We start from the raw sequence: 18,295 nt of genomic DNA on the forward strand, positions 1-18,295 counted from the left end.
GTCACATCTTCATTTTGATGACATCCAAATATCACATGAAGTTTTGTATGATCTAGTGATCACTATAAATTCTTAGATAAATGATATAAATTAATGTGTGCAGTGTAAAAAGTACCTGCAATTCATGATGCCTGTAACTCATGAGATCTAAAGCATTATCATTTACTTCTTTAATGCTCCGATTAAAATACTACACTAAGAATATATTGATTATTTTATATGTATATTAATAGGTGCCTTCATCCATAAGGAAGAGTTTGGTTGAAGTAACTGTTCTGTTTGGTCATGATGTAGGTGGTTTTCTGCTTTCAGGCACAGTACATTATTTCCTGGTTCTCTTCAGTATGTTAAATATTTCAGTAGATTTTGGTGACTTTGATCTGCTAGAAGTAACTGCATGTGCTCGCAAAACACAGTGTATTGGATTACCAGCGTGATTTACCATGTCCCTGTTTTCTTCTGTCCCAGTCAAGGTGTCTTAAAGGACCTGGCTTGTGACTTCTAAGAGCCATAAAGCCACTTTCCAGGAGTCACACCTTTAAGAAAGTGTTAGTTTGACCAACTCAGAATGTAAGCTACTACAGTCACAGCTTACTCTTATTTGTGTTTTCCTGACCTAAGGTAACATTTTAAAATGTTTTAGTCCATCTTCCCTTACTAGCTGGAGCAAAGCTGAATTCTCTGTTCTTTGAATTATCCTGGCTTTTCCCCATGATAGGAATTGCCACCTGTGGCTGCCAGCCCAAGGATACTGCAGCCCTAGAGCATATGCTGCAGGGCAAGCAGAGCCCAAAGCCCACACCAGAGCCTGCTTGCCATTGAGGTGGCCACAGTGTGGCCATGGCAGGAGGAAGAAGTGGCAAGCATTGAGATTCAAAGGAATGAGTTGTAATGATTGAGGGAAGTGATTGTTGGAAAGCTGATCAGGCAAAAAGGTCTTGATTGCAGGAGTTGAAGCTGATGTGCTAACCTCTGTCTGGATATTGTCCTGTGATGGAGAGGGGGCTGGCACCCAGACATGTTTGCCATCTGCAGAATCCTCCTCTGTGCTTGAAATGGGGGGCCTTATGCAGATGAGCAGAAAAAATACTGAGGAACTTACAGCAGACAAGAGAAGGGTTAAAAACAAGCATGAAAAGTTGGATCATGGTACTTGGCACCTTGAAATCAAACAGGATTTTTCTGGAAGGCTTTAGTCACCTGGGAAGGAAGGATCGAGTAGCTAGCTGTGTGGGAGGCAATTTGCAATCAAGTGTACTCCTCTGCAGTAGATCAGTACATTCTAATGAGGGAAGTATATTTGCTCTGTTTTATATGATTTGCTTAGGACTAGAAGTCTGGAAGTCATTTTAAATAGACTGCTTTGAGACATAATGGTCAGGTGGAAATATCTGAAGCATATGATACAGAAACCCTGTATTTACAACATATTTGTAGAGTCTCAAGGAGCTGAGCTGAAATGATTGCCTCTCTTTCAGAAGAGATTTTAAAGAGTAAATAAAGCTCATACAGAGCGTATAAAAGGAGAAGTAAAGAACTACTGTGGCTATGCAATTTTATTTATTTATTTGATTGCTTATTTACTTTGTTATTTACGTTTTCAACTGATTTCTCAATCTATCCCACCCTTCAGAAGAGAATACCTTTACTCTGACCTCTTCCTCATCCCCTCCCCTTCCTGCAGCCTCTGTGGGGCTGAATGGGATTGGTCTTTACATGTTTGTTCTCCTTAGAGATGGCTTTTGGGGTGGGTGGGAATTCCCACCTCCGGATGGGGGAAGGGGAAGGCAGCCACACTGTGCTCAGGCCCCACAACTGCAGCAGTGAGTGCCTGCGGGAGGAAGGATGGGAGCCCTGCTCCCATCTGAGGAGATGGAGAGCTGGCTCCTTCTGCCTCAGGAGCTGACACTTACCCAGAGTTCACCCACTGAGAAGGAGTGTTTTCGTTGGCCAAAGAGGCCAGCAAGTGAGAGGCATTCAGCTGATGCCCCGAGTATCAATCATCATATTTAAGGAATGTTCCATGGTTTCTGGTATTTATCATTTTGACTTTTCCAGTTCTTTGTTTTTCTTGTAGTCATGCTCTCTGTTACGTGTGTCGGCTTTCTCCTTCCACTTCAGTTTGATATCTTGTCCTTCCTTGAGCTTCTTTTTGCTTTTTTTCTGCTGTAGGATCAGAGAATTTGTAATAGCTGTAGCATCACTTCACAAGTTGGATCTGCAGTATTTAGAACAATCATTGCATAAGTAATTAAAATAACAAAGACTAAATAAACATGTCTTCACCAAGTGAAGAAATAAATTTCAAGGGCAGTATAAAGAGCTGCCAATATATAGAGTTGCTTCCTCTCTTCATCCAAGATATTTTTGCAAAGGTTTCTTATTCCTGCTTTAATATATTCTTTTCTCTAATATTTTCAAAACTTATTAAGGAATGGAATTTTCTCTCTCTCTACTTTGTGCATGGTATCGTTGGTAAAAAAAAAAAAAAGGGGGCAAAAGGTTTTATATCCTGAAAAGATGTTGGGAGAGACTGGCAAGCAATTTCAGAAAAAGTTTCAGAATTCAGATGTTTATGCAAAATTTTGACAGAATCATGAAGTGAATAGTGGTATTACACCATTTTACACAAAACCAAATTGAACTGTGGAAAAGCAATTTGCTAGGTTTCACAAATTTGTGACTAACCAAAGGACTCCAGTGATTTATTAGCAGTGTTGAGGTGTTAAGAAAACACTTCTGTGTTTGAGTTGACGTATTGCTGTAACAATTTTGTCCAAGGGAGGAAAGAACCATATAATAAAGGAAATACTAATTCATCTAAACATCCTATATTTGAATTTAGAAGGATGTAGCTGGAAAAATTCTGTTACAGTGTCACTTACCAGCAATGCTATAACATAAAATGGACTCCCAGCTTTCAAACAAGCTGGATCCTTGAGTCTCTAGAGCTGGGGCTGGAGAAACAAGGGAGTCAGCAGGCAGAGTTGGACCTACCTCTCTGCTTGTGTGTGGCTGTGGCTTCACTGGCACCAAGGACAGGTTTGGTTCCTCTTTCAAATAATTCTGAATTAAGCTTGCTGGCAGATATTTCTGGATTGGGTAGCCTGGGATAACTGCTAGGAAAAGCACGTTGTGCCAGGCAGCTGTTTGGAGGATGCAGTGTTGAGCAAAGATTCTGAAAATCTTGCAATCAAATTATTATATTGCATGAGAAAATACCAAGTAGTGGAAAGTTGTGTTTTTCAGGAAAAATTGCACAATCTTTTTAAAGTTACAGGCTGGCTCTTTCTCTGGAAAGCTAATGTTTATAAGCTAAGCAGCTTTTTGCATCACTTTTATGCCTTTTCCATGACAGAAGCATAAATTCAGTTAAAAATGAAGTGAGCATGCTTCTGGGTAACTTTTGTACTTACAGTAAATTTTATATATATATACTGGCATGAATTTTGAAGATAGTCTTCATTGTTTATCATGTGCTGGAAACCCTCAGCAGCCATATGTTTTGTATATTTTATTGCCATTTTGCTAATAAATGCTTACAGCTTTTCTTCTGTAAGTGTATAATCTATCATTTTGCGAAGCATAAAGCATGAAGGTTGGGGGAAGGAACAGCACAGATTGGGGATTGAAAAAATTGAGCAATGTTCTCTGATTTATTTCATTTCCAATTTTCAGGAGTTCTTTGAACATGCAAAAAAGCTCTGGGATGACGAAGGTGTAAAGGCGTGCTTTGAGAGGTCAAACGAATATCAACTGATTGACTGTGCACAGTAGTAAGTACTTCTTTTTATGAAATTTATAGCAAGAATGTAATCGTTATAACAAGTTAGAAAATATATCTCTGAGATTCAGGATCTTTACAGTGTAGGAATTAATGTTTTTCATTCTCTGTATAGATAGAGCATGTATAGAAAAATTAATTTATTATTGTAGTTTGCCATTATTATACAGCTAAATATTCTTCCTCAAATGTTTCACATCTGTTAAAGTATGAAAAATCAGATAACTTTAAGTATCTTTATTCCACTCAAAATTTATTTACATAAAATCATTTCAGTTGAAGCTATTAAGTTGGAAAAATGTTGAGTCAATCTAAGGAGAACCTTTTGTTTCAAATTCTGAGACCCAGACAGTGCTGAAATTGCTCTTTCTTTTATCATTTCATTAAAATTTCTGAGACATTTACATAACCAGATGCATACCTGCATTACTAATATATTTTCTAGGTGGAAAAAGTTATAAGCAGTATTTAATTAAAGACAGTAGTATTTGGTATTCTGTCCTATCAAGTGAAGTGGTACACATGTACCTAACACAGTCAAAATCTGTAAACAGGTTCAGTCTGGTAAAAAATGTTCTGAGAAATAGATTGTGAAGGTGTCAATCATAAATACATAGTGCAGTGATGAAAACCTATTAATCAACAAATAGTCTGTTAACACTGCAAGTGCTACAGACTCAGCTGTCCTCAGTAGTAACACAGGTCTGAATCAGATTTTCATCAAAAGTATACATTTCATGTGAACTGCTCTTGTGAAAATATATACTCATACAGTTGTTATATGATTTAGGGTTTTCAGAGAACATGCTCCAGTGTGTTATGATTTGTCTAATTGGCAGTATGGTCAGCAGCAATGCCACAAGTCTGTTCTTGCACTCAGTGTTTTGCTTTTCTCTCCTCTCTGCTCTGGGTGCTGAGCCTGAAGCAGAGGAATAGGTCCATGTCACTAAAGGACTTGTGTTTCCGCCACAGTGGGAAATTTTGGTGTTGTGGGTCATAGTTTATTTTCCCTCTTTCCAGACTATTTTTGGGAAAAAATGATTCATCAGCACATGGAAGTGAGAGAAAATTAGATATGTGCATGAAGGAACTGATTTGACCTCAGTGCATTTACCAAAACCTGGGCATTTGCTCACAGAGTAGCTGGAAATTAAAGCAGTTGTTGTACACAGAGAAATTTAGACAGCTGTCCTAGGTTGTAGTCAATGGGTTTTCTCTCTACTCTCCCTCACCACCACCACCATAGTAGAGATCTAAGTTGTACTTGCTGAAAAGTGCAGACTGACTTTATCATACCTATTCACAAACTCAAATAAAATACCAGACCAAGAAAATAGAATAACAGTACATACTGAAAATATGTGAATGTGAACCCTGCTTCAGTGATCAGTAAGAGTCAATGTATCTCACAATCCTACTTCAAAAAATGGTGCTGAAAGAGCCAGACTAAACAAGGAACAGACCTAATTATAGTGCTAATGGTCGTGTGCTTTCCCTTTAATAAAATGATGTTTATCTACAGGCTCTCACTAGAAGAATGTTAGGTCCCATGTTGTGTCCAAAACCAAAACACAAATGAGGAAAAAAAATTGGATCTGGAATTAAGTCCATTGTCTTGGAACATAAAACTAAATCCTACTACCTATTTTCTGTAAAAGGTTAAAAGAATCTTAATGGGCTTTCTAGGTTTAATGGTTTAGTAGTTTTTCTATGTTTTTCCCTCCATATCTTCTAACTGGCTCACTTTTCCTTTATTCTAAGATTATTTGTTATAGTAGTGAGTATAGTTGCATAATTCTTCACTTTCAAGCTCCTTTATAAAGTATCATTTGATACTTAAATATTCCTTGAGTGTATTCGTGCTTTTCATATCATGATCTACCTGAAAATGTAACAGCTGAGTGACTTACCTTTGCTTACACACCTTCAGTCTTAGAGCAGAAACTTGAAACTCAGGTACAGCTGGGTCACTGATCTGATCAAAAAGCCTTTTTCTCACAGGTATTGGTAATTTAAAACACTGAAATATAATCTTGACACCCAACTTTTACCTGCCCCTCTACCCAGAAGAACATTGCTGTGCTAGCATTGGATGGACGTTTGTCAGGATGATGGGATCACATCCTCCTCATAACTGACAGCCTGCAAGCAGAGGTTGGAAGTCCAGTTCTGATTCCCACCCACCAAGTTCTTTCATGCACTTAAAAATACTGGGGGTGAGGGTGCTGTTTTCTGCCTCGGCAAGAGCTGGTGGCATTTCTCTCAGAAGCTGTCCATGGTCAACTTTAACTGGTGAAAGGGAAAAGGGAAGGAGTGTAATGCTGATACATATGCTAACTGTGGGATTTTGAAACATCTGCAGTGTTTCCATTACACTGGCTTTAGGAGAAAGCATCCCATGCTATCAGCTAAATCCTAATCTTTTGCTTGGTAGTGGAGGAAGAACATTATCAGTAGGTCACAACTTCTCAGCTTAAAAAAAGACAAAGCCAAACCTAAAAAATCCCAGCATGTGTTATAAATATCATTGGACTACAAGTTGGGTGGCTGGCTTAAAAATACTGAAAAGCATTATTAGGAAATTATAATGTCAGCGGCCAAACTTGCTGACTGTTATTTAAATGAGTTACAAATACAGTGTATTTTGGAATAGTTTAATTTGGCTAGAGTACAGGGCTTCTGTATTTTTAAAACTTAACCTAATTTTCTTTATTGCTGTGGGAGAAGTATTTTGCTGGAATCAGAGGTAGTAGAAGGACACAGAGGCAAATGTTTTATTTACTTTATGCTGGAAAGTTAATTTTCCTTCATCCTCAATGTCCTTTCAAATTATCAGGATACTGTTCCTTCACAGGAATGAGAATGGGGTCCTGCTTTTCCCTCATTCTCATTCATTTAATCATTTTAATAATTTTAATATTCTTATATGCGCCTTCATGTATCTACACTTCTTTTATTGTGAAGGAATACATTTAGTGCACATAAAATGTTGATGCATCATGTGATATATGTAAAAAATATGAATCTGTGACCAAGCCAGACATCAGCAAAGATCAGGATTGTTCTTTATCACCAGCTACAAAGACATTTATGTAACTCTTGAAGGGGGTATTATTGCATGGCCATCAACCATCATCTTTCCTTAGTGACCTTCATATGTTTCTTCAAGATTAATATAATAAAACTGATGGGTTATTGTTTTCTCTCTCTTCTGATTTAATATCTCTTACAAGTTAAATTTCAAGTTTAATCTCAAAAACTGATACTTACTTTTAAAAATTGATTTTATTTAGTTGTGTCCCCATTTGACTTAGACAGATTTCAGCAGGCTTGTTCTGCTTAATGATGATAAATCTCCCATCTAACTTTAACTTATTTGAACTCTGTTCAAACTGTGCTTTTTGTCTATATTCACATAATTTAAATTCAGCAAATTCTAGGTCTATGAGGGACTTTCAGATTGTGATTTAGAGAAGTTTTGGCATTGAACTGTGTAGTATATAAACAATAGGCAGAAATTAAAATTTTCCTGTGATTCTAGGACAGTTTTCTAAAAATTGGTTTCCTATATGATGAATACAGCTCCATTTTTAATATTCAGTTTCTCCATACTGGTTACCAAATACCCAAATTTTATTGTATCCATGGAAGGGAACAACAAAGAAAAGTTCTGTAAATATAGAACAGGTCAAAACAAATAAAGGTTCAGGTATGGTGGCCTTCAATTAACAATGACCCAGAAAAAAAGGCTGGTGAGTTGATTATGTCTTTTAAAACTTCATAAATTTAAGTCAGTTAATTTATGTGGCATTGAAGAAGTATAAAATTTCAATTCAGAACATCAGACATGCTTGGGGGATAACGGGCACCCCCAGTCTGGTGATGTTCATCTGTTGTTTGCATAAAGTAAGCATTGAGCTTAGTTTTGGCTACTCAGCTGTCAGGTGACTTGCTAAAATTAGTTTCAGTGATGAGACAAAGGGTGTGGGGATGCTTGCAGTGCTCAGACTTTGCCAGGGGAAGGTGGTAGTATTAGAGCACAAGAGTAGACCAGCAGAACTAGGCACTTAGGGAAGGGGAAAAGAAAAGGCAAAAGCAGAACACTCAATTCTCTTTTTAGGTCACATACAGCTCAAACTCAGGCTGTTATTGTTAGAAATAAAAAAACAACTCCTTTCAGGTATATTAGAATGCTCCAGAATGGAATTTTGTCTTTCTGTGTTCACATGGAAATAGCAGCATGTGTGTTCATGAGTGGCCCTGGCTGGAAAGGGTTTTACTCAGCTCACTGTGAGTTCCTAGGAAGTTGACCAAGGATTTAAGGGAACCCTGCCCTCAACCAGTGTATTGTCCTAGCATGTCTATCAGTCTTCTTTCCCTGACAAAATATACCACTTCTGATATACTTTAATGTGAAAGCCTAAATTGGTCTCTATGTGAACATTTGGGCTAATAAAACTTGATTATGCAAGTTCTCAGGAAAGCAAACACAAGGGATTGAGCTTGGCCAAAGAAAATTGATTTTATATTTGATCTGATATAGATGGAAAAGACATCAATGTTCTTTTTCTTTGCAGTTATTCTGTCCTAGAAAAGGGTTTCAGCCAATTTCTGAGATGTGTATCCTAGTATAAGGTGGAGTAATTGGAGAAAAAAAAAAACCAAAAACCAACTCTTTGTGTTGTTATTCACAGATTTAACCCTTGATGTTAGAAAAAAGATAATTGTTTTCTCAACAGCAGCACTTCTTAAAACCAAGCTTATTTTTGACTTGCCTTGCACTCCTCTAGACATAAGGTTTGATTGCTGACATGAGCAGTCATCAGTAAATTCCCTCTTACAGGCCGAGGTCAGAAAAACTACGTTGGCATTCTCTGTTTCTTGTGTCTAGTGTGGCATTGCAGTCAGTGGTATATGCTTTCTTCCTAAGTGACAGTGAAGTAAATATGGATAGATTTATGATAAATTAAGCTAAACACTATTACTGTTGTTGCTGTTGTTATCTAGAGACCATTATTTTTAAAATCAGTGATTCTTTTTATGTTTGGTAACTGTTTATTACGTGTAGGACTAATACTTTTTACTTAGAGAAGTGAGGGAAAAGTATTAATTTGAAATGTTCCATGTAAAAAGATTTTAAGAAATAAATTTTTATGGTGATACAAGAAAACCATAATACTATTTTCTTCCATCTATTCTGGTTCATATATAAACAACTCACTGTGATGATAAAGTTTCTTCATTTTTTTATTTTTAAGATTCCTTATGCAGTATCACTTTCAAACCTTAAAAATGATCTAGTTTTCTCCACTTACCTGATCTAAATTATAACCCTTAGCCAACCACTAAATTGTTATTTAATATTAAAAAAAAAAAATAGGAGAGGTTATATTCCTAGAGTAATCACTTTAGCCTCACTTATGAGTCTTCTAAACAGAGGTGGTTGCCAGATAGGACAGAAGTCATTCTCTAGTGTGTAATGCTTGCATTTTTCACTGTTTACTAACTAATAGACCACACTCTCAAGAGGCAGAATTGTGGTTTCTTAAAATATGCACTGGGAATTCTATGAAATAACTTTTTCATGTGTTGCTGTGATTTTGTTGTTGCTGTTGTTGTTGTACCCCTTTTTTGCCTTCATTACAAAACAACAATCATTAGATTTAACCAATTCTATCTTAATTTAGGTAATCAAAATGTGACCATGATGGTATAAAACTAGTACTCTAGAAGTACAAGCATATGGAATAAGAAGCAACTGGAGAAACCTCCAAAATACCTTTGTATTTTCAGTCTGGAGGACGAAGCAGTATGAAAATACCATTCACAAATAGCCAGAATGGCATACAGGCATGCATCCTCCTGTTTAAGCCACTTTAGTTCACAAATGCCTTCCATACCTAGAGAAGACAATAACACTTCTCAAATGCAAAAATAAGATGGAAGGTAGTCTATAAACACAGCACCTTCTCTGCCTTTTAAAATTGATGTGATAAGCACTTTTTCTTATTAACTACCACTGGAGAACTGTTTAAGCAGCCGTACATGGGCTGCTCAGACATAAATTTAAACCATATATTTTCCCACATGCTTCTCTGTGTATGACTGGGTCTGTTTCCTGTGGTTTTAGAACAAGCAAAAAGGTTGAAAGTGGAAGGCAGAAAAACATAAAATATTCCTTAACCTCAATTTAAAGGAGTAATAAAATCTAAAGACCAGGCAGAGTCATGACAGATGCATGAAAGTACACTTTGACTCTTTTTAAGATGTTTTATTAGACAGTGTTCGTTTTCTTCGAAAATATACAGCAGAGCTGGCTTTATTCTGTTGAGGAAACAGTTCTTTCCTCCCCTAGTCATCAAATTTTTCAGTTTTTCCTGAACAATTGATGAATGTTTTTCCTATTTTTTTTTTCCTGTTTGAACACATGGGGCAATAATAGGTGCAGGACATGTTAGTGTAATATAGCAACTCAACCTCATGTGATCCATTCAGCAAATTGGAGAATTGCAAGTAGGTCCATCAGCTGAGCTTGTCTGCATTTAGTTTTCTCTATTAGTATCCTGTATTTAATTTGGAGATATATTTTTTTCCATATCCTTTCTGCAGAATTAAACTGCAGGCTTTTGAAATTGTGTTTGCAATATAACACTTGAGGAGCTTTTCAAGCCTGAGCAAAAGACTGCTGAAGCATCAAGACACTCAGTGTTACCCTCAGCAGCTACACTCTTAAAGCATCAATATCCTTTATAACAAAGAAAGAGCCTTCTGTTGCATTTATTATTAAAAGAGAAAAGACTGTTTATTTTGCACCACAGCAGTGAGGACAGATGTGAATAGGTGCTGGTACAGGGCTGAATCAGTGAACTGGCACAGTGGGCCAGTGTGACTGGCAAAAATAACCAGATTCTGGGATACTGAACAGCAAGAAGGAAAGACATCTCTGTAAGACTGGACATCACTGAGGGACATTTTCTTTGGATTTTGCTTATTAAAATCATACATGTACTCATAAAACATAGGAAAGGAAAATACAGAGTTATTCAGCTTACTTTGAAATTGCCTTGAAGCTTTAGCTCTTATCTAGAGTACAGATTAACTGCCAGTAATGAGAACCTTAAAAAATGTGTATTCCTACTGGCAAGTTAAAGTACAGTAAACATGCTGATACAGCTTAACTCCAGAAATCCTGATTATGAATCATTGCTCAGGGTCAGCATTTCAAAATGTCTTCAAATGAAGTAAAACTGCCGATGGTGGTTATCTAGAATCTGCATGCAGGATTTATGAGTGGATTTCAGAAGGAAGTTGTGGGTCATTCTGTCAATTGTGGTGTTATTTATATGCTGTTCTTGGTTCAGGACTCTTCCAGTGTATGCGTGGGAGAAAGAGTAAACTATGACCAAAGCCAGCTTCATTATATTGCAGGGAACATTGAGAGTCACTTATATTTATTCCACTTCTACAGAATTTCATTCGGTCTGTTCATTTACAATTCATTGCTGCATGTGTGCATGTTCTTAGTGGCAGAAATTAGTTGGTTAAAGAATACATCACCTTATCAATAAACTTATCATTATGAAACACAAATGTATTTTAGGTTTTGTCTGTGGGATTTTTTTTTTTTTTTTACTATGCTCTATAGAAAAAGTGTGTTCCATATTCTCTTACTTTAAATCCAACCTACTATGAAATGCATGTTTGCATACTAAATTTATTATAACAACTGTATGATAACTGTGAGTTAAATGCTTAAAAAAGAAAAGCATTGAAAGTTTTATGGCAGGTTATATGGGATATTGTAAAATTATTTACACTTGAGGTTTGAGTTTTCTTAAATGCCACATGCATTTTTTTCACTTGGAGATGGTCAGGGTTTTTTTTTCAAGTAGTCAGTTTCACATGACAGGATAAAGAAAGGCCAAGAGTCATATTTCTTCCTTAAGAAACTGCTCACTGGGCAGACACTGCATACACAGGCTCCTCTGCACTAATAGATGTACACAGCCTTGTTTATGTTAGGATCTACAAGAAGCCAGAGTTTGGGTGGCTGTGTTTTTCTAAATTAACACTGTACTGACAGATTTGGAAAAAGAAAGATGGTGGAATGCAGAAATTAAGAAATAAGAAAATAAAATACAGTTGATATTGTGTTGAAAAAGCCTAAAGATTAAGCATCTATACTTGAAAAATAAATTTTACACCTCAGACTAAACCAAAATAGAGTCTTGGTATTTATCAGTTTGGTTATAATCCCACTTTTAAGACAAATGAGACTGGGAAACTAAGCAGTTCAAGGGTGTCTCTCTATTTCTCATAACTAAGTTAAAGCTAATTTTGTTCATTTTAGTACAAGACAACAGTGATGCTGCCAGAATTTTTTTAAGGTTTATTTGACTTTAGAGAAATTGTTTCAGTTGTGTCTTTTGTAAAAGTATTCTTTCTGATTTAATTAGACTTGTTTGTTACATTGTGGGGTTCTACCCAAAGTTTAATTTGAGGCTAAATTAAGCAATGGAAAAGAAAATAAGTATAAGACTTATCAGTAGACATTCTGCTTAATGGACATACCAAATAATAAAATTTCTGAAAGATCATTAATTCTAGAATTAGTTCAAAAATTAGTTCTGCCTCCTCTTACTACTCCCCTGATAATTCCATTAATTGTAATCAAAAAAGAGAGATGAGTTTAAGCAGTTTTCACATATAAGTGCTAATGCAGGGAAAGGTGAATCTTAAAATCAGTTATATTGTTTTTCTGAGAACAGCCTTTCAGTTTTGGTTTTCTTTCATGAACATCACAGAGAAGCTGGGAGGTTTGATTTTGTTTTGTTTTTCAGATATTTGTTTGTATTAACTAATATGGCTGAATATCAAAATAACCCTTAAGTACATTTTCTGATCAAAATATCTTGCTACATTTCTTATTTCCTGCTTTTGCCTCCTTGTTATTTTTTATCTTTTTTTTAAGAAGAATTCACTACATTTCTTTTGGTTTAGAAGGATGAGTTTGGGAAGATCTGCATTCTGATTATTAGCATCCTGAAAGTCCAGTGATACAGGATAGTTATTATTTATTAAGCTTCCTTCCAACTACATTGTGAAGAAGTTTAATGGTCAGCATGGGTATAATTTCTTGGCCTCCACTTACTATGTCAAAAGTAATTGCCAACACTTCTATAGCAGTTATTAAAAACCAGTTTGTTAAAGAGCAGTAGAATACTGTAGAGCAATGTTGACACCAGGGTTTATTCTGTTCAGGGAATGAAGAAGTAAGCTTTAAGTGAAAAGGAACTTGTTGGTCCCATATGGCTACTATATTCATTTAGTTAGTTGTCCTATTTCCTTCCATTGTCAGGATCTTAGAAACCCTTTTTCCAGCAAATCTGCCATAACTTACTTTTCACCACAAACATCCTGGGTTTGAAAAGATTCTCTTTAAAGAGGCATATGCCAGGGAACAAACATTTTTCTACATTCTACAGAACTGATTGGAGTAATAGTTCAATACATCAACATTTTTACAATTGTTCATAAAAAGGGGGTCAAATGTAGTCACTAGTTTCCCAAGTTCCATTTTCTCTTAACTACATGGAAGTCTTCCTGTTTGTTTGTGGGGATTTGGTGTTTTTGTTTTGTTTCGTTTTGCTTTAACTTGTGTTCTGCACTGGTTAGTCATCCCTTTTCTCCATGATTTGCAGGCAGCTCCTGTCAGTAGGGTCTGACTTCAAGGTGGAAGATTCTCCAGAGGAGGTTGTGGTGCAGAGAGCACAACCAACATAGGCAAAATTTAGGGGTTTTGACCTGATAGTACTTCTAAAGTAGTAACTAGCAAATTATGTTATGTAAAAATTACAAGGATGAGACCTCTATTAAAGCTTATTCATAGAAATTTGTTAACTTCTTTATAAATATACCATTCTGTACCTCTGTGAGGGAGACCATCATAATATACAGTATGTTGAAGAATAATTAAATTATGATTAAAAAATATTTTAGGCATGATTTTACTAAGCTGTAAACAAGTTATGCCTTTTTAGAGGATGAAAAGAAGATGAAAAGAGAAGATTGTAGGTGGGCGAAGATAATAAATATGGGTTCACAAATAAAGCAAAGGTAATAAAGCAGCAAGTATTTTTGGCAGGAATTCAGTTTCTTATGTCTTTTTAATGAGGCAAATGTTAAATATATGGGATTGCACAATGTTGAGGGGGCTTAGCCTATGTCCTGATGGAAATGAGCAGAATGGATATGAGGAGGGAAAAATAATAAACCATCACGTAAGATCCTGGAAACAACCAAAGAGACATTCCTAGTGAGATCTTCTCTTCCCACACCATATGAAGAGTACAGCACAGATGAATGTTCAGAAATTTGAGTAAATATGCAGTTGATTGGATTCTGAGCAATCAAGGTAGCCTGGCTAAAAGGCAATTGCAATAAACATAAGTACGGATCCTGTGGAGTTGTCAGAATTACACAGAAGACCACAAAAACTGAAATATGGGGGAAAAATCCTAAAAAGAGGAAAAAAACAGCAAAAAATAAATAGTTATGCATTCCATGAATTTCTTTAGAAAGAAAATAATTGAAGGACCATTCCAAAACATTTAATTCTCAACTCTTCAGCCTGTGAGATAAGCTTAAGACAAATTTCTTTATTTACAAGCAAGACAGGTTTCTTCATCTCATCTAGCCTCATTGTTCCAGAAGGTGGGTGTTACCTGTAATAGTAGGCTAGGACCACAACTACACTTTTTTCCAGGGGAAAAATAGGAAAGGCTTTTCAAATGAAAGCTCTCAGATTCATTCTGCCTCTAATAGGATTGATTGACTCTAGTTGTCTAAATTGTAGTGTGGACCTCAGAGCACTGAGACTGGTGTTTCTGTTTTAACAAGTGAGGTGCTGTTCTCTTTGCCTGAAAAAAAAAAGTTCCCTACAAAAATATTTGTTGAGAACAGTGCTGTTTAAGCCAAACACTCAGTAATTTCCTGTATCTCCATAGAAATCAATGAAAACCTGTGAAAAAGATCATGGGTTCTTCAGGGGACTTACTAGCTTTCTCCAACTCATGAGAAGTTCAGCATCACTGATGTTTTAACCTTTTTCTCTCTTAAAATGGAGTCAGAGGCATATCTCATTATGACACTTTTGGAGAGATTTCAGCATAAAAGCTGCTTATTTTCTGGAGATTTTTCACCTTACACATGTGTAACAGTTTTTACAACACTGGCTAAAAGTCTTCTGAGCAGAATCAAGCATGTCTGAATTTTTATTTACATGACCTTTTTTCTTTTGTTTCACTGCACAAACCTATGACTTAATTTTGGTCTTGATCTAAATTTGGTGACTGACATATTTCCCATTTTTCTCTCCACTTGCTAATACCATCAGATCCATTTCTTTTCTTTGCCCTGTTTTGTTTCATCGTTGTTTTATTCTTGATAAATTGACCATTTTCTATGATTTTGGCCTCTGGGCACTTGAGATAGAAGGTAATGTGTCATTTTTGTCAGTCATAGTGAGATGTCTTGTATATCTACCTGGGTGTCTAAGGTTGGCTTATACATCTGCTATTCCAAATCCTCCTTTGACCTTTTCTTAATAATTTAATCCCTTTCTATTTTATTATCAATGTAATCAGACAAAACACACCAGCAGAAGAAAAGAGGGAGAAATGGCCATTGCTTTCAGAACAGATGTTTCCATCTTATTAATAAATCCATTCTTCCTTCATGATTCTCAAGTGAAAAATCCATCAGAAACTCTTATTGAAGTACGATGGAAATTCCTGTTGTTGTGTATAATAAACCTATTAACAAATCAAATATTAAGCTTTATATGCATATTTGCTTTTAAATAGTTTGAAAGTAGGCAGGTAACATATCTATCTCTCAGATGATGACAGAAATAAAGTAACAAGTAGAACCTGGCTTCAGGATACAAACTTCCTAGAAACATAATCCTTTAAAGTATTTATTTGTTTTAAGTTCTCTTTGTCTGTAAGAAACCACCTTTACCATGAAGGAGTATTTCTTTTTCAGCTATATGGCCTCAACAGAAATTTTTAAAGCCTGAACTGCCAAGTTGGATGAAGCACTTGTGTTCATTTCTGAGGAATTTGAGGACTCTTCGCTTATGTCTCCCTTGCTAAAAGATAAATAATCAAATCCCAGTTGTTTATCAAAATGAAAATAGAAGAGTATTGAAACTAATCTTCTCTTTGTTGTGCACTGGAGACCAGTAAGGAGTGGGAAGGAAAGGAAATATATGGAATTACATTGAATTTCAAGATACTTACAACAGGAAAAGCAATAAAAATGCTCCCCACCAACAGTGGAAGGTTTTGAGTGACATGGGCTGTGCCAGGAGACAGCACAACACAACCAGGGCAACTGTGGCTGTGCACAAGAGGGGCTTCCCTTTATTTGCAGCTGTTTCATTGTCTTTTTTATTCCATCATGGGCCCCCAGATCAGGTTTTGCATTTCTTCCCAGGAGCTGCTCACATGTTCAAACTCAAGACCTTTCTCAGCATCTATCTGCTCCGAGTTAAATGTAATACAGTTGCAGCTATCAATTCAGATCTGTGACTCACTCATCTGCATGCCTTGGTTGGTGCTCTGATCTAGAAGTGACTTACCAGATGCAGTTTCTTGCAGCAAAGTGTTTTCTGTATATACAATTGTGTGAGCAACAGTGCATGTGTTGCACATGTGCAGGCAATACAGAGTATTTGTCCCCAGAGTCAGGACTTCTAGATCTACCAACTTGAGAAGGTAAGGGCACTCTGGAAACAAGGTGTTTTCCTTCCTCCCATTTCTTCCCCCTGCACCAAATGGGGCTCTGCCTCTTAGTTTCTCATCTTGTTTTCCAGTCCCTTATATCTCTTTCCGTATAACATTCTCTCTTAGAGGCACACTTTAGTCTCCAGTTTATAAATATGCCATGGATTATCTGGGGGAGATGCCTTTCAGAAAGGTGTGCTGAGATGTGATATGGAGCCAAATCTGCAGCTTCTCACTACAGTCAGTTCATGCCAGAAACATTCTGCAGACTCAGAAACAAAGTATGATGGTCCAGTATTGTGTGTATTCCTAGAATATTAAAAAAAAAAACAGCAGTGTTTAGCCATTTTTAAAAAACAATACTTTCAGGTCACTGCATGACTTTCTGTTCTTGTGCAAGATGGAATTAGGAGTAAATTGGCTTTGGTTTCTTGGAATGACTGTGCCCATGTTGCATTGTGTTCTGTTCACAAAGCTCAAGGTTGATTTTTGTTCTGCCCGTGTAAGTTGTTTGATTATGGTAAGATAAAATGTTATGGAAACTGCTTTTTCACTGATCTCATTTGTTGGTTTTACAGCAGACTTATTCCTAGGCCCAGTTAGTGAAAGTTTATAGGTGTGGGGATATTTTGGCTCTTCTGTTTGTAATATTCTATTTAAAAAATGGGACTAAATTGAAAGCATTCATCCTCTTTTGCTTGTTTGGATTTTTTTTTCCCTGCTCACTGTCCTTTGCAAAGTAAAAAATCTAAATCTTGCTTTCTATTTTTCGTTTTGGTAGATTGAAATACAGTTACATGCCTTTCTAAGGATGAGTCTGAAACGGTGTGTGTTATACAATGCACAGTGATGTGAATGGCCTGTCGTCAGCACTAGTTAAAGGAGCTGTGACAAATCAGCAGTGGGGATCAAGGGGGAGGAGTCAGTTTACAGCTAGGAAAACTACAATGGCAGTTGTATTGGGCAGTCAGTGTTCTCTTGGTGTGTTTTTCATTGCCCAAATGTCAGTGTTTCTCAATAGCTTGCTCACAGGAAAAGGAGTCAAGGGAATTCTCAATGTCCAAATCACAGAACATGTGCTGTTATTTGAATTCTCCTCAATTTGTGAGCTGCTCACAGCAGGCTGTAATCATGTATCATGCTGATTTGTGGTATCTGTTATGCATTACTTCAGTTTCTTATGACTTTTGTCTTCCTTATTTACACAGGAGAAGCAAAAGGGCAAACTAGTTCAAGAAAAGGTTTGAAATGTAGCTTTAATCGGGAATGCATTACCTGGTTTGGCCTTAGGTGCTTTATACATGTCTTTCAGTTCAGCTATCTGTGAAAATAAAAAGGGTAGTGTCTTTCTTAAGACCTTGTAAAAGCTGTTACCGTGTTTGATATTAAAGGTTACTCTGGAGGAGTCATAGGCTTTTTCAGTACAGCGCAGTCATAGATATCAGTTTGTCTTTCCGATTGCAGTGAAGTAATTGCTGGTGCCACTCTTTGCCAAAGACATCATTATTCTGTCTAGAAAATATCAGTACAGCTCAATGCTTCCTGGTATTTGGTGTGGTACAGATACAGGTCTGGTCCTTCTCAATTCTCACTGTACGGCACATCAAATGAACTCTGCTCCATTTCACTATGGCTTTACATGAGAGCAAATCAAAAGTTTATAAAAGCTGGGATGTGAATCCTAATAGTCAGATTTAGTAAAAGTAAAATAAATGCAGCCAAT

The 18,295-nt window shown here is 36.5% G+C and overlaps 1 protein-coding gene across 4 annotated transcripts in view; it reads left to right on the forward strand.

Annotated features, from left to right (window-relative positions):
* Nucleotides 1-18,295, forward strand: part of GNAL (G protein subunit alpha L) — a 175,881-nt gene that overhangs the window by 119,113 nt on the left and 38,473 nt on the right. For all 4 annotated transcript variants that reach the window (XM_056483346.1, XM_056483350.1, XM_056483347.1 and 1 more), the window contains exon 5: nt 3,679-3,776. In XM_056483346.1, coding sequence (XP_056339321.1) covers nt 3,679-3,776 — 98 coding nt within the window. The remainder of the gene's footprint in view (nt 1-3,678; nt 3,777-18,295) is intronic.

This window comes from Oenanthe melanoleuca, chromosome 2, assembly GCF_029582105.1.
Source record: "Oenanthe melanoleuca isolate GR-GAL-2019-014 chromosome 2, OMel1.0, whole genome shotgun sequence".
Classification (NCBI taxonomy): Eukaryota; Metazoa; Chordata; class Aves; order Passeriformes; family Muscicapidae; genus Oenanthe; species Oenanthe melanoleuca.